Source organism: Maniola hyperantus, chromosome 4 (genome assembly GCF_902806685.2).
Source record: "Maniola hyperantus chromosome 4, iAphHyp1.2, whole genome shotgun sequence".
Lineage (NCBI taxonomy): Eukaryota > Metazoa > Arthropoda > Insecta > Lepidoptera > Nymphalidae > Maniola > Maniola hyperantus.
The window spans coordinates 8218638-8239700 of NC_048539.1; the positions used below are offsets into that span (position 1 = coordinate 8218638).

Sequence of the window (21063 nt, forward strand, 5' to 3'; positions counted from 1 at the left end):
CACTACTTAACATAACCCTAACTAACGATCTATCTCTTTGTAGCAATCTATTTAGATAGGTACCTAATGATACTATAAGGTAGGTACCTACCTATTTTACGAAACCGACATTGTTAGATTCTAACATTAGGTATCATATTTGCGAAAGTGTGTTTGTTTGTTGGTTTGTCGTTTAATCACGCCACAGAGCAAAGAATCGACGCGACTTGATGTTTTCCAAGGATAACATTCAAGACCTGGAGAGTGAAATAATACTAGGAATTCATCGCCGTTGTTTTAGAAATCAAAGAGTTCTAAAACAACGGCGAGTTTTGGCGCATTATGGTTTCTGAATTTATTTTGTTTAATTTCACATAAGTACCTAACCATGTAAGTATAAACGTTTCCCTCCACTAAAGTGTCCCGACAGGGTCTCAAGAAAATATGGCAACTATACTCTAGTGCCTATATCGCACTAATAATACAATACTGTCGTAACTCAAAAAATGACTTTTTTCAGAATCGACGAAAAACTGATTATTCACTTCCTGTTATAGATAATAAAAAAGTAAATACTTTATAAGGTTTATAAATAAAATTAACGCAAATATCTTTTACCAATTATTTTAAAAATTACAAGTAGTAACTGTAATTCGCAATTTTTGAGTTAAGACTGTATTTCTGAAAAAAGAGTTTTCAGAAAGAATAATTATTTTTAGTTGTTTAGTTATTGTTGAAAATTTTTGAGTTACTACAAATAATAGGTGACTTTTTCCGTATGGTTTTGAGTAAAATTTTGTAGTTACAACAATTTTTAAATTTAGTTTTAAGTTTTATAGTTCCCTCCAACATAATAATTTTCACATTTAGGTTTGGAAATTGATAAATAAAACCAGATAATCAAGAAAAATCAATCAGATAATCAGTTTTTATTTATAAAAAGTAATAATCAAAATGTTATTTCACCAATTTGTGCCCATTTCAACATAAAATAACAAAATATACCTTCCAAAACAATAAACAAAATTTGTCTTGAATACAAAAAAACAGAGCCAATCAAAATATTTATTGTTTTACTTAAATAATCAGCTATTATTGTAACTGCACTGAAATTGTACGTAGTCACTAAATTGGAGCTAGGCAAAACAAATAAAAGTATACTTAATACATCAGTCTGTTACTAATAATTAGCATCAAAATGGCAGTAATATTTTTTATTTAAGTACTTAAAATAATTAACCAGTCAAATCTCGAAAGTATGATTCATTATAGGTCCTGGGAATTATATTTTTGTCGAGCAGTTCTTTCGTGTCTTTTTTATATTTTGATTTAATTGTTTATGCTGGTGTCAAAGCAACAGAAAATAATAACGTTTGGTTTCCAGCTCGTCATGTACTACGTACTAAAACATTTTAGTAATTTCCATCTTCGTAAGAAGTCTTATAGAAAAAAGTACTTGGATGTTCCTTTTCAATGCAAAGCATCTTTGTACCTACTTTTTAAGATCTTTTATTGTAACCTGTTATTTGTGTTTTTGTAGTGCAATAAAAAATATACATACAAACTTCTTAATGTCGTGCCATTATACTTGGTTTCTATCCGTGTTCACATTAAAATTACTACCCCACTGTTGTTGAAGTGATTTAAGGTCAAAAAATTTATCATAAGTCATTTCACTGACTCTATAGGGTTGTCCTGTCTTTTAAGCGGTCTGAATTAAGGTATAATATTAGTGGGAGATAGATTGATCCAGATGAAAGGAAGCACTTTACTTGCTTTTCTATAACGCTGTCACCCTCGTTTTGAGAGTGACCACGAATCAGAAATTTATAAGTTATACTTTAACATTCATTTTTTGTACTGCGTAAGTGTAAGGAGATACTTATTATTTTGCTGGCCGCGGAAATTATCAAAATAAAATATGAAATCCAGTTCTTAATCAGGATTAGCCTGTGTATTTTTTTCTATATGCAACTTCCATTTTAGTCCCAATTCTTCCAATTTTCAGAATAGGTTAATCGTTTTCCTTCTTCTGGTGATTGGTTGACGTTGTTTTTATCACCATATCAACAAGCAATCGCCCACAATGCATACTGATTCTACAAGAAAAACAAATATTAATTGAGTAAAACACCTTAAATATTGTATGTCACCTACAATGTAGTAACTCAAAATTATTAAAAAAAAACGGTAAATGACAATATTCTCATTTTTAAATTTATATGTTCGAATACGTCATTTTAAATGCTGTAATTAACAAATAAGTATTTGTTTAAATATTAATAAATTATCACAAGAAATAAGCTAGTTAAAATGTTTCAGCAAAACAGTATTAAGTCTAAAATTACTTACTAAACCAACAAGGAAGTCGTAAGTGAAAATACTATTTTAAATTTCATTTCTGTGAATTGATAATAGTGTAATAACTAGAAATACACCTATAAACTAGAAATATCTATTTAGGTTTAAATCAGCTATAATGTATTAACTCGAATTAATAGTTGAACTTTTACATACCCGATTCAACAATATCGTTCCAATTAGAATTAATGCGGTCTAAACCGTAAAGTGTCACGTCCTTTTTCGTCGAATTTAGATGTAACTAAAGATGATGCAATATTGGTTAGGGTATCACGATAGTTGGACAATCATGAACACTGACTCACGGCGCCATATCTTATTTGTTTCTTACACTATTCTAACGACGGTATTATTGGCGTGTAGGGAATTGAATTTTACGTTTGAATATGGTCTTATCTCAAATTTGACATATTTTGAGTTACGACAGTATTGTATCATCAGTGCGATATGATAAAACTCACGTCAACAGAAATTTGGAATTTTTGGAACCCGGGACCTCCCGCTAATAAGAATACAGCGCTTACCACTGCGACAGGGAGGTCGTCAAACGCATGTAGTCCCTTTGTCCCCGTTAGCCGTATCCCCGTTAACGGGGACATCGGGATTTGAATAAAATTATAAAAAACTTATCCCGTTGTCCCCGTTGTCATTTCCGTTTAACGGGGACATCGGGATTTGAATAAAATTATTAAAAACTTATCCCGTTATCCCCGTTATCAATTCCCCTTCAACGGGGACTGCGGTAAATGAACAAAATTGTTAAAAACTCTTTCCGTTGTTTTCGTACTCTGCCCCCTTTAACAGTATCCGAGAGTCGACATTATTATTTAATTAAACTAAGTACCTAGGTACCATATACACAGTTTTTTCACTGTAATGAAATCGTTTAGTAAAAACCATAAACATGGAGGTGTTTAGCTTTAAATTATCTTCTTCTTCTTATATCTAACGCAGGTATATTGTCAAAGTAGTGATATTATAATTAAACGGTAGATTGTCAATCGACTTCATTTTTTACAATTTAATAGCCTGGTTTTAGTCATGTTTTAGTGGTATTGTAATATCATGGGATCATTATAGCGACATTATAATAAATCTAGGTATATTACTGGCTCCCATGACACATTTTCTACTTCTTTGGGAGCCAGTGGTCAAACTCATATGTGCCAAATCTTTTTGCAAATAAAGATATTTATTTATTTATTCATTATTTATTTATTATGAGTGAAGTTGGCAGTGGGAGACGTCGAGCATTCTGTTTGGTCAATAAAGTCCTCCTCCAGAAAAGTATCTTATTACTTCCTATGATATTAGTACAATAGTACTTATAACTCTATGATTGCAAAATTGACATTCGAAACGGCCAATCAGAGACGGCCTCATAATGACCAACAAATTGTCAAAATATCATTGCCTTACAATATCACTATAGTGTCCCCGTCACATTACAATGACACTAAAACCAGACCGTTAAATTTTGAGAAATGAAGTCGATTGACAATCTACGGTTTAATTATAATATCACTACTGAAATTATAATATCACTGCTTTGACAATATACCTGCGACATATACACGCTGAAATTTTAATGGTTGTTTTCCCCAAAGCAAAATGATTGTGTCGTGGTATTACAATCGATTTATAAATAAAAAAAATTATTTGAGTCAAAAATGACAAATTTACAATCGAGAAAAGACCTCGAGAGAGGCCTCGAACCAATAGTGATACCACGTGCGTGCAGGCTAGTTTATGCCATATCACTACGCGCGAGAGCTTATTTTGCTCTAAACTTTTTCACTTTATTGACAGCGTGGTTCGAGTGGATGTACCTACCCACTATTCACGTTACATCTAGAGAGGTACTACTGTTTCTCACACTTTAGAGTTGTCGATTTTTTTTTAAATTATTTTAAGACAAAAACATTTGTATTTTTTAAGTTTAACTCAAAATTTCCATAGTACTACTGAGGGCAAATCGTTCTGCTGCGGGAAGGCAAACACTAAAATTTCACCGTGTATATAGAAATATCACTCACTCACTGAAGTGAAAATCGACATTTAGGTTATTAAGTTTAAATAATAAAAATCTGTATAAGTCAGTTTGGGAAATTCCCCTCGTAAGGGTGGCAAAATAGTTTTATAGAAAAGTTTTAAATATTGTTATTTTAACTTTCAATTTGAAACGTAAGTTCTTTCTAGGGGGTAGGTATCAGGTAAGAAGATTCCCTCCTATGGGGATGAAAGGGGGGTCAATGGTTGTATGAAAGTTCTATGTTTTTAAAGTTAGAGACGTGAAAATTGTCATTTAGGTTACTAGCTTTAAATAATAAAAATCTGTATAAATTATTTTAGATAATCCCGCGACTTCGTCTGCGTAAAATTTCTGGTTTCTCATGAGATCAGAAATTTTCCCGCTGCAAAAGGCGTCACTAACCTACTCACCTTAAGGCACAGAACCCAGAATACCTAAATGCCAATTTTCATATCTCTTACTTCAAAAACATAGGTTTTTCATGTAACCTTTCAACCCCCATTTCACCCCCTTAGGAGTGTATTTTCGCAAAATATTTCTTTATCAGATTTTTTTTTTTAAATTACCAACATAAAGAATGTTTAACAAATCTAATTTAGACACAGCAAAAAACCACGAAGGTTTAAAAAGTGTGTCATTCCGTCTATTTCTTAATACATAATAATAGTGCTTCTATAAACAATTTACATTGTTTATAGAAGCACTTATTACATTACATTTGATACAAAAACTTACCCCTTAAAAAGAATATTCGCTTACAAAATTTCATCCCCTATTCTACAAACCTTAAGAGGGGATTTTCCAAAATAACTCAAGCCTATTGGCGATTTTCATACCTGTAACTTCAAAAACATAGGACTTTCATATAACCTTTTAACTCCAATTTTACCTCTGTAAAAAAACCTCTATGTTTTCGTAAAAAAATCTTAGATAAGCGTAGGAGTTGCAAGTTTATTACGGTTCCTAGCTTGTCTGTCGTGGAAATCACCGTTTTTTTTGTAACGGAGAATGTTATGTCTAACAAAAATTATATTATTGTAAATATATTGAGAAGCTACTATAAGAATATCTATTTCCTTAAATTTCTCTCCTAGGGAATCGCGCGGTTTTAAATTATAAATTGCACGTATTGCCCTTTTTTGTAATACGAATTTTTTTCCAATATCTGCTGCTTTACCCCATAGCAAGATTCCATAAGACTGTGGAATTGACTCTCGGATACTGTTAAAGGGGGCAGAGTACGGAAACAACGGAAAGAGTTTTTAACAATTTTATTCATTTACCGCAGTCCCCGTTGAAGGGGAATAGAGAACGGGGACAACGGGATAGATTTTCAATAATTTTATTCAAATACTGTTGTCCCCGTTAAACAGAAACGACAACGGGGACAACGGGATAAGTTTTTAATAATTTAATTCAAATCCCGATGTCCACGTTAACGTATTATCGTCAGTAAACTACTCGTACAGTTCGAGTTGAGCGATTCCATTGCCGAACCAGTTTTGTGACGTGGGCTCCCCAGTTTCACGGCCGGCTGCCAAACGCGTGGTGTTCTCAAAACATAACCAACGAGCAGAGGTAAGCTAGCAATTTACTCAATGTAGCGTACCTGAATAATAAACAATCACAATAGTAAACGGTCAAATGCACGGTATCATCAATTATCTAGGTAGGTACCTAATTCGTAATGTGCACAGTCAGTATTAGTAAGGTTATGTTCAGTAGTTTAATAAAATATACTTTATAGCTACACTGTATAAGTCGCTAATCGTGAAGCATCTGACCGATAAAACCGGGTTTGTTATCATGTGACGTCATAGGTAGATGTGTTGGTGAGACCACATGAGGTATCTATCTCGCTCTCACATGTGAGCAACCGAGTGTGTGGTCCGAGACTCTTATGGAATCAAGGTTAACAGAGTTAGAATTAGAAACATGTTACCAACTAGTGGTACCTAGGTATTTAACGTATAAAATTTAACTCCTCACGCGCCATTTTAACTTTTTGTGTCAAATTTCATGTCAAAAGTACGATTTTAGTCCTTATTTTAAAGGTGAACCGTACTGTTGACATGAAAGTTTCATAATATGATACCTTACTTAGTTGTCTTGCTGTCGTACTGTAGTATCTTATTTTGAAATTTGAAAATCAATCAATCAATTCAATACTTATAATAAAACTGTAACAGGTCAAATTCTGTACATTGAAGATATTTTGAAATTTTTTTTACGAGGGCACTCTATAATCGATACTGAACCCAAAACTGTAATTTTTTTCATTTTTGTCTGTCTGTCTGTCTGTCTATCTGTCTGTCTGTCTGTCTGTCTGTCTGCCTGTCTGTCTGTCTGTCTGTATCACGGCCGCTCATCACGCTGAAACTACTGAATGGATTCCAATGAAACTTGGTACGATTTGAGGTCATACTATGAGGAAGAATATAGGATACTTTTTATCCCGAAATTCAGCATGGTTCCCGTAGGAGAGGGGATGAAATTTAAAATGTATACTGAGTTGTAATTCATTAACGCGTAGTCCGATTTCATTCATTCTTTTTTTGTTAGAAAGGGGATATTTTAAAGATTGTTCCGTAAATATTTCAAGGTCATCGAATTTTAACCGACTGTCAAAAAGGAGGTGGTTCTTTTTTCTACATCGATTTTTTCGAGGTTTCTGGACCGATTTGCATTTTTTTTTAAATCAACAAAAAAAGTTTTCGTGGTGGTCACATAAAAAAATCTAGATTCAACTCCTTAATCCTGATGCTGCAGGGTTACTGCCCGCCTGAGTTATCAAGATTCAGGAAGTGTTCATAGTGAATTCATATTGTAGGTACCAAGCAACGACTTTATTCTCAGACTTCAAGTCCCAACTCCTCAACCCTGATGATGTAGGGTACAGCACTCCTAAACTATAATGTTTCAGTAACTGCGAATGATGCAAAATTAATTTAGATACCAAGCATAGGCTACATCATTGAACTTCGGATCCTAACTCCTCAATCCTGATGCTGCAAACTGCAAAGTACTAAAGTCCTAAATCGTGGGGATTTAAGAATTTCTGATAGTGAATTGATATTTTAGGTATCAAGCAACGGCTTCACGATGACACTCCCAGTACGAAATACTCCACCCGAGCGAAGCCGGGGCGGGTCAGCTAGTATTAAATATATTTTGTTCATTAAAACATTTTAATTTTTATGTGTGATGTAAGTACAAATCCACGGTTTTCAGATTTATTCCTTTACTTGTGCTATAAGACCAACCTCCCTGCCAATTTTTATGATTCTAGGTCAACGGGAGTACCCTTAGGTTTTCTTGACACACACTACACTGACGGTTAGACAGACAGACAGACAGACAACGAAGTGATTCTGTAAGGGTTCCTTTTTTCCTTGTCAGGTACGGAACCCTAAAAACGCTCAAGTGCGTGTCAGAAATAAAACGGCATAAGGTTATAATCGCGCGTTTTTCCGTAGCCATGTTTAATTGCTAAAAACTTTGGCTGTCATTATTTCTGAAACGGTTTTTTTTTACAAAAATTGTCTAAGAACCTCATAATGATTTTAATTTAACAAAGTACCACTCGAGGGGTTGTTTTCTCTTTTCGTGTTAAAGAAGAAAGGCTTGGCCCGCGTGGATTTAGGTTTTAAAAATCTCTTTAATTTTCCGAGATAAAAAGTAGTCCCCGGGATGCAAGCTATTTCTGTACAAAACGTCAAAATCGATTAAACGATGGAACTTGAAAAGCTAGCAGACAGACAGATAGACAGACACTCTTTCGCATTTATGATAAGTTAACATGAACCTAGCGCTAGCCTGAGTGGATGATTGTCAAAAGTTATATGAGAAATGAAAAATGTCTCCCAATTTAGGTAGGTACTCGATAATATACTCGAGAAGCAACCCTTTTCAAACCTCTCTCCAGTGTGACGGAGGCAAGGGCTATGGAAGTTCATAAGCAATCCGGTTCAATGGGTTACATCCGTGCGTGGGCGGTGAGTGAGACTAAAGGTAAGACCAGACTATGAAAGTTCAACCGTGCGATTTTCCCGCAGAATTCTGTGGAATATAATATTATGGAAATTTTATGAAGCCGTTCGCGCGTATTCTATTAAGCCTGTGCAGCCTCATACATTTTTCGTATGTTACAGAAATCTGCGAGCAAAATTCGGGCGGTGAAATATCGCAGTGCAGGCTAACGCTTGTCGCTATTTCAGACACATTAAAATCTGCACATAGTCAAACCGCGCGGGTTTTAAACAGTTATAAAACTGTTTTACTTTGTTTATTTCATTGTAAAGGAGCATGGGCATTTTTGTAACCAATAGAGTTCTAATGTATGTTAGTTTGTTGCTTATATATAACCTACAGTTACTGTAACGCAATAGTTTATCTCATGAAACCACCGGGTATTTACAGTCAAGGACATAAAATGTTTTTGTGACGATTTTGTTGTGAAAATTCAATCAACAAAGGAGAAATTCATGCTGTGGTGCATTTTTGGTCAGCTTATCACTTGGGTTATTCACCTTAGAGTGATACCAAAGCAGAACCTTTACAGTGTGGAGCGCGGAAAGACCAAGCTTGATTGCATGCAATGCAAGTTGCAACATTGTTCTTCTCAGGTACTTAATGAGCGTACGAACAAAAAGATTCATACGTACACATACGTACTAGAGTGATTAAGTTACAGTAATGTAAGTGGTTTATAGCTGAACTACTTATAATTACAATAAAATACTAGTAAAAACTGCATGTTTTTGTGGTATTTTCAGGGGTGATATCTCTTTTCTCCGGTGGTTTCCAGCGTTCTGCTCATAATAAAAATTAAAGCGTGTGTATATAAGCTTTAATTTCATGTGCAAGTGGTTTTTATTGGATATACTTACCGGCCAACTTGTTTATTGGTTGATAGGCCAATATGTGTTCATTAGTTTTTTGCGACAGATATTACTATATGAATTACTTCTAAGTTCTACTGAGCCGAAACTTAGCGCACAAGTTTTGGTCCCACGTATTACAGCATTATGTCAACTCCTACATAATTCTGTTGGAGTAAAGTCTACGTAGGTATACCGTCAGGATTTTTTTTGAGACGAGAAATAAGATGTATGTGGTGACGTCACCTCTCTCTACATATCCACATTCCACAGGCAAATCGCGTGGTCTGCAGCCGCACGTTTTGCGCATGTCTGAACTGGCCTTTATACAGATAAAATGTAAACTCAAAATAAGTAACAATATAAATTATTATATCACAAAATAATGTCATTTTGTAACAAAAGAGTAGTGTGACGCTCGTAAGAGGACCCTTTTCTCAAGTTAGAGACAAAATTTTAGGTATTATAAGTTTTCAGTTTTTAAGATTCACATTAAATACCTACTAATATTATTCAAATTATATTTCAAATACTTACTGAAAAATGAAGACGATTTCTAATTAACAGAAAATATTACAAAAACAGTAGGTATAATGTGCCTAGGGAATTCCATAGCTAGGTATATTATAATTATTGTGTAGTGCTGTGCTTGCATATAATTTCAGCTTAGGCACATAATGTAGATAAATCGTCCAACGCTGAAATGAACGGTAGGTCTACCTACAGCTATTTATAAAAAAAAACAAAAAAAAATTAAATACCAACCAAAAAATAAAAAAATCACATTTAAAAATGGCGCCATACCGTCACCATATTAAATTTTTCCAAAAAAATTAATCAAAGCTTGTGTCACTCGAGATGATGTTAGGGATTTTAACGATACCTACTCCTAAAACAGTTCAGGCATTAAGAATTAATGGTGGAGCAAAAAAACTCACATAGGTACATGAATCCTGCAAACATTACACTCCTCTTTTTGGGCAGTCGTATAAATAGATAACTTAAATATTTTGTATTTAAATAAAAAGTGTGTCGTTGTTTAGAATTCGACTCGATGAACCAAGATAATACAACCCTTCTCAAATGATTCTATGTGAAAAGCAAAAAGCGACAAAAGGCCGTAATCTAGTCAGTGTATCACACTGAATGGGCTACGCAAAGTGAAGTAACTTTTGCAAAATATCTTTTTACCAGACAACGGAAGGGATATTTTATGAGTTTAATAGTAGGTATAAGTAATGTCTTTTTGTATCTTAGACCCATCAGTTTTTAATTTCGACAGTGAAAGTGTATGAACTTGTATAAGTGGTTCTCTCAAATTAATTATTGAAGTTTTAGATTTAATAATACTTAAGTAGGTACTTAATTTTAATTTAGTTAGTAACTGGCATAAAGGTAACCCATAAAATTTCCTAAAATATCAGTAAAAAAAAACTAAGAAGAATTTAACGCTAAGTATAATTTTTAATTTACCTTATTACGACAAAAAGCGTGGAGTACTGAACCGTGTTACATTATTATTCTATCTTAGCTAACACGACTGAATTATTCAAAGATTTGCAAATTGCTACTTTACGCAGATGCACTTGAATTCTTTAAAGATCTTTAAATTAATAACCTGTTTAAGTGAATTCTCACGTACTTACCATGTTTTATAACAAGCATTTTATAACAAGCATATTAATTTTGTATTATTTTAAATCATACATAATTACAACAACAACTTCCTATTTTTCAATAAATAAGTAGGTAACCTTAGTCTGACTCTGAACCTATTCAAAGGTCTTATGCACCTACATAGATTGCTGTCACACTGTTTTATTTATATGTTTCACCCTCAGGTTTCTCCCATTCTTTTTCTTCTCTTATCAAAAAATATTTGTTCTTCCAGACTGAAAGAACAAAACGTGTGATGCCACTGCGTGACAATACCAGTGTGCTTAGTATGAGATCTTACATCTCGCAACGTTATAGAATTTGAGCGTCAAAACACAATCGTCAGAGTAAAGTGAACCAGTGAACCAGAAAAAGTGTTCTTGATTTAAAGTCAAAAATTCAGTACCACTTATTTAATTTCACAAGATTTCCACTTAGAGCGCTGGCTGTAGACATGGACAAACTTGACCTTTGAACTAAAAAATTAAGGTCCATTTTACTTTAAGGTGTTTCTACGCTCGAATTTGATTTAAAATCTCATGTTAAGCACACTGAACGAAATATTAAAAAAAATATTATTAATTGTAAGGTTTCTAAGATAGTTTTTCGAAAGGAAATAAAATTACCCTGTAGGAATCGCAAAAAGCTTTAGGATTTAACATGGCTACGGAATCCAATCTTTTGCGTGTTATGAATTCACTTTTGAAACATAATAAATTATTGTTATTCGAAAGATTGCAATATATTTCATATATTATTGAACGATTTAACTGTGACGATTCCCCTTAAATAACTGAATAGGTATACCTATTACCTACAAATTGCGAGTATTCGTAACAGTAAAAGACTACTATATCTGCAATATAAGTTTATCTGTCTAGACCAAAAATAAAAACGGGATATGCAATACCGTCACATAATTTTTGAATATGATCTTCAGTACTTATGAGTATGTCGTATTCATTTGAATATTTAGATTTAAGATTAGATTTAGATTTAATTTAAGTACATAAATATCTATCTTTAATAACCCTTTCATACTAATATTAAAGAAAATATGCTCCCTACAAAGAACATCTTTGTACATATTTTTCGTTTCAGTAAAATATGGTTAAAAACTTTCTTTTAAGTATTAAGTTTTTAAATATTGATCGCGATGGATTTTCTGTTATACATACTCGTTGAGGAGTTCCGTCCTCCATCTCAAAAAGTATTTATCAGATCTTTACTTCTACTTGCCATCTGACAGTAAAACTTTTGTAAATAAAAAGAATGATTTAACGAAATTAGGTATGGGATCAATTAAAAAAATTCAGTGTCCACCCTGAAAAAACCCTATTGTTTTTCGGGATAAAAAATATCCTAAACATTAACCCAGAGTATTAGCTATAAGTGGGCCAAACTAATTTTTACACGCAGTAATTTTCAGTAATGTTGCAGGTTTTTGACGTAGTATGTGCGCAAAAAGTTTTACATTATGTAGGTATAATATTGTAGCTGGCGGTATGCCCAGTGCCCAATTTGTAATATTAAAACTAGCTGATCCAGCCTGGTACGGACCGATTAAAAATATAAATCAGTAACTTTTTTATAAGCTGCTAATTTATGACTGTCCGTCATAAATAATAAGCTTTGTTTAACATCAGGAATCGAAAATAGTAAGCGTATAAATTATAAACACTTTTTAGGGTTCCGTAGCCGAATGACAAAAAACGGAACCCTTATAGATTTGTTATGTCTGTCTGTCAGTGTGTATGTCACAACCATTTTTTTCACTGTTGTAACTTGGTAAGTAGATGTATTCTGTGCACCGCATTAAGACTTTTACACAAAAATAGAAAAAAAAACATATACATAAAAACAATAAACTGGAACTCAATGATATTGAGGTTTCTAATATCATTTTTTTCTAAACTGAATAGTTTGCGCGAGAGACACTTCCAAAGTGGTAAAATATGTGTCCCCCCCCCTGTAATTTCTAAAATAAGAGAATGATAAAACTAAAAAAAATATATGATGTACGTATTACCATGCAAACTTCCGCCGGAAATTGGTTTGAACGAAATCTAGTAAGTAGTTTTTGATTTATCATTGCAAAATGTCGATAAAATACGATTGTACTACGGAACCCTCAGTGCGCGAGTCTGATTTGCACTTGGCCGGTTTTAATAATTTTAAAAATCCCGTGGGAACTCTTTGATTTTCCGGGATAAAAAGTAACCTATGTCACTCTCCAGATCTTTATCTATACCCATGCAAAAAATCACGTCGACGTGCGACGTGATTGAAGGACAAACCAACAAACAAACACACTTTCGCATTTATAATAGGTATGGGCACTGTTGTTACCCAAATTACAACAGTGTTTTACTCATTGTGTCCTTAAAAACTCTACATCATGACACAAAATTTGATTAAGTACATTATATTGTGGTCAAGCACAATTCGTAAAATAATGAAAAGCTTTTTCTATCGCAAAAATACATTATAACGAGTAGATAACGTTAGCAATCTCGAACTAATAGAGGTGTATGTAATCTCTGTGTGACGTCTGTTCACTGCCGATGGTCGTAATCCGTACCCATTTATTCCGTAATAGTAGGGATTTTCTTGATATAATGATGCGGTAGAGGCTGCCAGGGTAATTTACTAAGCGTGCGAAATTTCAACTCTTGGGTTTAACGATTATTATCAGAAGCTAGTGAGATAACGGGGACCAGCGGTTTAACCTGCTTTCCGCGGACTATGGAAGGAAACGAAATAGCTAAATTCGGACCTCTAAAGTCAATCACCCATCCATCTACAGACTTAGGTTAATGATGCTTTCGTGCGTAGGGCTTCCTACATCAATGTTACGCGCAGTAAGAGGTTGATATCCCCTGTTCCAAATATGTCACACATCCCTCAATTATTATAATTTATTAACCTTGTTCCTCCTCCATCATTCTACCACAGCGAAAAACCGTGCACGGTGGCATCCTCATGTGGTCGACATCAATTAATTTACTCGCACGAAACGTTTTTGCTCAACTTTTACGCGAATCGCTAAGGTGTGGCCTTCCGGCCCTTCCGGTGTACATGTTACTTGTCACGTATAACCTAACTTCAAGGCAAGAGTAAATCTGCAAGCATCTTTTAGGCAGGTGCGTTCCAACCTTGCTGGCGATGCCCGCGTATTCGTTCGCGTGGATTTAGTTTATTAAAATCCCGTAGAAACTCTTTAATTTTCCGATATAAATATCAGCTTATGTCACTTTCCAGGTCTTCATTTTATAACCATGACAAAAACACGTCGATTCATCGCCCCGTTGTGACGTGATTGAAGGAACTACCAACAACCAATATGTCAACAAACAAACACTTTCGCGCGCATTTATAATATTATGAGAGGTGATGATTGTCCTACCTATCCTGCAATAAAATAAAATTAATATGTTGTCTAGATACATACATAGTCTCATTAATAGATAAGGAGTAGGTAATTTAACTGAAGCGGCGGATCAACAAATTCCTGAAAAGTCGGCAATGCATTGGCAGTTCTTCTGGTGCTGCAAACGTTCATGGGCGACGGTAATCACTTAACATCAGGTGACCCGCCTACTCGTTTGCTCGCTATTAGGTAATAAAAAAAAATTACCTTGGTGAACAGGTCGCAAGAGACCGTGTGAAACACTTTGCCGTAGATACAGAAGTCCTTCCCGATGTCCAGATCTTTCCAGTGCCAATATTCTCCGAGATCATTCTTGGGTATCTTGCCTCGCTTCACGATTTTTCCTTGCCATAATCCCGAATTCTGTGAGACATTCGTTAAAGTGATTTGTACGTTTTATTTTAATTAAGTATAGCTGGTCGTATATTTATATGAATCAGTACCTAAGTACGAGTACCCTTATTATAAATGCAAAAGTGTGTTTGTTTGTCCTTCAATCACGTCGCAACGGATCAACGGATTGACGTGATTTTTGGACGTGTGAACGCACACGCACGAACTTGCGGGCATCAGGTAGTGATGTAATAAAATGAGACCGACTGCAAAATATGTATTGACCATTGCCCAGCTGCGACACAATCCTGCCCATGCTCAGCATAAAATAAATCTTGCCTAAAGTAGGTACATAATCAAGCTGCAGGTTGAGTACATCACAATGTACTTCTCGACGCATTTCACTACAATGCAGTATACTCAACGTAAGCAGCAATAACATAAGCCAATCTGTTCCCCGTCAGAACCAATAAGCTGCATTATCCTTTGCCGTGAACACGCAGTGATTCCCTGAAAGCCCAAAAGGAAACTCTCGTGCATTAGTAAATAAACAGGGACGTAATATTTCCTCGTAGCTACATTGGCTTGTTTATCTGCAGTGAAGTCTGATGTGAATAAAACATGTGCGATAGTCGGTACCGTTACATTTCACAGTATTTGGTTCTATGGATACATAGATATTGCCCTGCTTGTATATAGATATATACAAGCAGGGCAAAAATAGGTATTGGGGTTTCTGTTAAGAAATTCTCAATACTAGTGCCCAGAGTTAAGACAATGTTTTCTCTGATGGAGAAATTATGATATTTTATACAATTATAATCTAATATAATAAATATACTTAATACTGTACAAAATATCGGAATTCGGATGTACACTACCTTAACTCGTGGCTCCATCACTGTGAGGGTATCGTCCTCGAGGAAGTACACCAGGTTAACAATTCGGACTCTATAGTTTTCGTCAGGGTTATCATAGACCGGCTGTTTGAAGAAAGCCGTAAAATTCAAGCATCGTTTGTCGTAATGCACCCAATGTGGTATCACAGCTGGCAACGCTGGCTGTTTCACTCTGCCGTAGGTTAGTGAAGGGTCGTAGCTAGAAAATATTACTTTAATGTAGATAACGGGTACATACCACGATTAAATTGATGTTTTCATTTGTCATCACTCATCATTGTTCATCTCTATACCAAATTTCGTTACAATCGGTTGAACGGATGGACCGTGAAAGGCTAGCAGACTGACAGATACCGACAGATATACAGACAGACACACTTTCGTATTTATAATATTAGGTATGGATGGATATACCTATATATTTTCTCTGTATAGCAAGCGTTGAAAACAGTCTCATATTATTAATTAAGTATTTGAAAACGTTTTAGTGTTCGTAAACATTTAACCACTATGTAGGTACTTAACTTAATCACTGTAAAATACAAGTAAGACTTATTCAGCGCTTAAATGCACCGGCGCTGCCGCACTGTGCATGTGCAAAACCCAAAATCATTGGGTATATAAGCGATAGGTATAAAAATAATATTAGATTAAACCTACTTTATCTCGAACTTGGCTTTGCTACTTTAGTTGGTTTGACAGAGTTATTGCGTGATACTTTATAGTATTAGTTTCATGGGCTACATTCATATTGGAACCGTCATTATTCACGTCGGTAGTGAGTTATCGGCTTAGCCCGATTACTTTGGGATCTATAATAGGTCACGACCTCGGTGGCATCGCAGCATAGCTGTGACCAATTTTGCTTTTAATCTTTCAAAACGGAGACATTAGGTACCTAATAAATTTTGAAGATAATATCAATAATAAAATCAATTTTAATAAACTCGGCTACGTATTATGAGAGTACCTATTCTTGTCCCATAAACTACTTCAGCTAACGAGAAAATATATAAAAAGACTTACATTAAAGTATCTTCGGGTAAAGCAAACGCGTTGCTATCCACATCTGTAGCGGTACCCCCTGGAGCTCTAACCGTGGTGTCCGGAAATCGATATCCTTGGTAGTACTTCAGTGAGCCTCGCATGTGTTGCTGGGTCTTCGTTGGGTCTGCGAACGTCAACCCTGGCAGTTTCGGTAAACCCCACGCCATGTTCAAAGCTGATAAAGTCCTGAGCTGAAACTTCAACCGTTTACCCATTTCGAAGTTTCGATGCGTTTACCCCAATTACCCAGTGCGTTAACCCCAGTTAACCCTTAAATTAAGGACTAAAATCGTTTTTTGACAAAAGAGTTGACACGTAGAGCAACACCTTTCTCAAAATGTATGCAATATATTCTATTACTGTAAGAAAAATATATAAATGAATGGGGAAAGAAAACGATCGTTAAATATAGGTACATTGATATTAAGTACCTACTAAAGGTAAAGTGATACATAATTAATGACTTACCAAAAATAGAGTTAAAAAATAATATTTTGCTATATAAAATAAAAGCAAATACACTAAACTTAGTACAATATTAATTAGTATGACTCTATGAAGGCGTCATGCCTTGATTGTATGGCAGATTAGTCAAATATTGTCAAAAATAAACAATTTGGTTGCTTGGAGATAACGCCATTGGTTGCCAAGACTCTTTGATGCGTTATCGATTAAAAGAGGGTTATTAAAGTATTCATGGTCTCTTTGAATGCTTTTAATTATGAATGAAGTACTGATTTCTACTAATACAAGTGCGCTGGACTTGCTATTGCCGACCTGTTTTTGAAACGACTTGATTGTCACCATTTTGGCGCGGATAGTGAGTTTAACTGAGCCTAATCGGCGCTTAATGTTACTTAGTCATAAGACATCTGTCAACATGAAACCCATTTGACACAACGTGAAGAAAAAATTAATGGCATAACTCGAACAAACTGAACGATTGCTGCGACTTCCATCCACATGCTACGATAAAACTGTACAAACGCGATCGATAACGATTTATCGAATAGATTTTCATATTTTGTATGGCACACCTTATCTAGCGTATATGTATATAGCATATATCCATATCTGTGTATTTGAAACCTCAACAGCACTGTATCAATAGTCAGGCTAAAAAAGTAGAGAAAAGGCATGAAAAGGAAAATTTTAATTTTACCTACTTTTTAGTATTCTATTTCATTAGTAATAAATATTTTTTAACAATTTTTCAGCTGATGATTTTTAGTTGAAGATCTTATTCTTGAGTCAGTGATGTGGTTATCTCATAACTCTATGTCTTGAGCACGTATTTTACAGCCATCATCATCATCATGATCAACCCATCGCCGACTCACTACTGAGCACGGGTCTCTTCTCAGAATGTAAAGAGATTGGCCATAGTCTACCACAGTGACCAAGTGTGGATTGGCAGACTTCGATACACCTTTGAGAATATTATGGAGAACTCTCAGGCATCAGGCGTGCAACTTTCACGGTGTTTTCCTTCACCGTTAGAGCAAGTGATGTTTAATTGCTTAAAACGCACATACTCGTAGCTTAGAAATGCACGTGTGCGGGATCGAACCGGCGATCTCCCGAAATGGAGGCTGACGTTTTGACCACCGCTTTTATTTTACAGACATTTTCAAAATTAATACAATTGGATATTCAAGTTATCCCCTTCAGTAAATTTTTCATTCTTTTCCCTTCAACGAGTTCGTTGTGGATAAAATACAATGAAAAAAAATGCTGGAAAGGATGACAGGGCTAAAAAAACTCCGCCAATTCACTACCAGTTCATCCTGTTTTTGCAAGCGACTTTAAACTTCATACTTAACGTAATAAAGGTTAATTTTATACATTGCTTTATCATTGAATTTTTTCAGGTAACAATGTTGTATCTTTTGTATTGGTTGAGAGCCTAATATGCTGTGAACTAATTGCTAAAGACCGCTTTCATGACCGAACGTTATCACATATTTGGAATGTAATTGACATATTATTGAACTAGCTTATGCCTGCGACTTCGTCCGCGTGGACTACACTTTCAAACACCTGTTTTACCCCTTTAGGGATTGAATTGTCAAAAATCCTTTCTTAGCGGATGTTTAGGTCGTTAGAGCCAGTCCAGTAGTTTGAGCAGTGCGTTGATATATCAGTCAGTCAGTTAGTGTAGTCCACGCGGACGAAGTCGCGAGCATAAGCTACTTAGTTCATTCATAAGCGTTCATCACAATACAATCACAAAATATGAAGCGTTATTGTTATGTTTCTTTTTGCGACAAAGGCATCATTTCGTGCTCGTTCCATTTTTAGTGCTATTCTTTTAAGAGGCGGTCGTCAGTGGCAAAGCCTCTGACGACCGCTCTGGCGAGTTGATGAGCAAACTCGGCAGTTTTAGTGAAATATGACCTATAGTAGACCATTAATTTTTAGAGTTATGTACCTCAAAAAAAACCTTTACAGGATCACTTTGTTGTCTGTTTGTCTGTCGAGAAACCTATAGTGTACTTCCAGTTGACCTAGAATCATAAAATTTGGTACGTATAGCACACGTAAGGGGAAAAATCCGACAACCGTGAATTTGTGGTTACATCACAAAAAAAATTAAAATGTGTTCATGAACAAATATAATTAGTATTTTCAACTTTCAAAGTAAGATTAATATACCAAATGGGGTATCCTATGAAAGGGCTTTACCTGTACATTCTAAACAGTTTTTTTGCATAGTAGTTTTTGATTTATCCCTCCCTCCCTCCTCGGTACCCTCAGTGCGCGAGTCTGATTCGCACTTGGCCGGTTTTTATTTTCGCAAGAGATAGGTACTTAGTTTTAAAGAGCAGTAGAACGCTAATGGCTGCTATAATTCATCGATATTCGGTTAAGTCACATAATAATAATTTATAATAGGTATAAATCATTTCTAAATCCTACCCCACTTTAATGATCAAGATTATTTTAACAAATAATTCTTTTGTTATCTTCTATAATAGGTGCTCGCTCAGGTAGAATAAGTAATTTATCGAGGCTCCGTTAAAAACTTGAAGCATAATAATTATTTGTTAGTAATTAATTAAGTATTATTTTTATTTAAAATTAGTTTAGGTGTAAAATTATGAAGATGTATTATATTACAGAGCCTGTAAATTTACTCGGAAGCACATTTATTCCGAAAGCATAGAACTTAGAAAAGACCGAGTCACTTCTCGATTCGGAAGCATTTGTAAAAAAATATTTGAATAAAAAACTTTCTATTTCTATTGGCATAAACTAGTTTTAATTAGCCTTCACCCAAGTTTATTCTCAGTAAAACTAAAGTATCTATAGTCCGCGACAGGTCGAGATGGCAATCGGGGTATGAGGCGAGGGAACGCGCACGTAACCCGCGCTCGCCCGCACCGGGTTAGCGCTGGGGCTGTACGTATACGGATGTACGGGGCGTTACCTCCTTGATTGTCTCGACCTGTCGCGTTGGCAACTCCATTTAGTAAAAATTCTCTTATCCAGATATACTATAGCTAGGTATCCTGATAGATCTTTCCATTATTCATACTAATGTTATAAATGCGAAAGTCTGCCCATTATCCATACTAATGTTATAAATGCAAATGTCTGTCTGTTTGCTAGCTTCTCACAGCCCATCCGTTAATCTGATTTTGATGAAATTTGGTACAAGATTAGAGTACATCTAATCTTTTGTCATGTTCAAAATTAAAGAGTTCACACAGGGATTTAAGAAAACCTAAAACCACGTGGATAACGTCAAGGAATCATCTATTATTTAGAAACAGCTATATTCAGTAACTCTTTCATATCAGTTTAGGTCCCGGTGATACACGGACAAACATAAACTACCCCGAAGACTTGGAAGTTACTTAAAATTATAACAGTTATGCTACTTATTGTTTAAAACAATTTATTGTAATTTTATTGTAAAAAACTTTTTCACAGTGACCTGTCAAGCTCATAATAATCAAGATGTCGCGTCTGTTGAGAATTACGTGGAGACTACAGTCGACTGGATTTTCTCGTCATACACGGCGCTATTCGTCTCTTCCCCTAGTTTATTCTGAGGAAGTACGCCAAGCAAAAGCGGAAGGAGCACCAATAGTTGCACTAGAATCGACCATCATAACCCACGGGATGCCTTATCCAAAAAACTTGGAGACAGCTCGTGAGGTTGAAGATATTGTACGAAAACAGGTATGTTTTTGAAAAGTATCTACACACCTACTGCAGCTAATATAACAACTTTGAACAATTTTTTCTTAAATAATAATATAGTCTTGCCCTTGATGACCATCATGCTTGTTGTTTTGTAATAGAACGGTCCAGGAATGACAAGGATGTGAAGTTGATGATTTTAAGTACTTAACAATAATTACAAAAGTAATAATAATAAATAAATAAATAAAACAAAATAATAAATAAATAAATAAACAAAAGTAATAAATAATAATA

At 34.9% G+C, this 21063-nt stretch overlaps 2 protein-coding genes across 3 annotated transcripts in view; one reads left to right on the top strand and one right to left on the bottom strand.

The window, feature by feature from the left end:
• LOC117997051 (EF-hand domain-containing protein 1-like) overlaps window positions 1-16796 on the bottom strand; it is a 55436-nt gene extending 38640 nt beyond the window's left edge. Inside the window, exons 1-3 of the mRNA XM_034985227.2 lie at window positions 16597-16796; window positions 15553-15769; window positions 14546-14701 (exon numbers count right to left, since the gene is read on the bottom strand). Coding sequence (XP_034841118.1) covers window positions 14546-14701; window positions 15553-15769; window positions 16597-16784 — 561 coding nt within the window. The 5' untranslated portion in view covers window positions 16785-16796. The remainder of the gene's footprint in view (window positions 1-14545; window positions 14702-15552; window positions 15770-16596) is intronic.
• LOC117996789 (uncharacterized) overlaps window positions 5844-21063 on the top strand; it is a 155759-nt gene continuing 140539 nt past the window's right edge. For both annotated transcript variants that reach the window (XM_069498306.1, XM_034984926.2), the window contains exons 1-2: window positions 5844-5950; window positions 20554-20805. In XM_069498306.1, coding sequence (XP_069354407.1) covers window positions 20581-20805 — 225 coding nt within the window. In that variant the 5' untranslated portion in view covers window positions 5844-5950; window positions 20554-20580. The remainder of the gene's footprint in view (window positions 5951-20553; window positions 20806-21063) is intronic.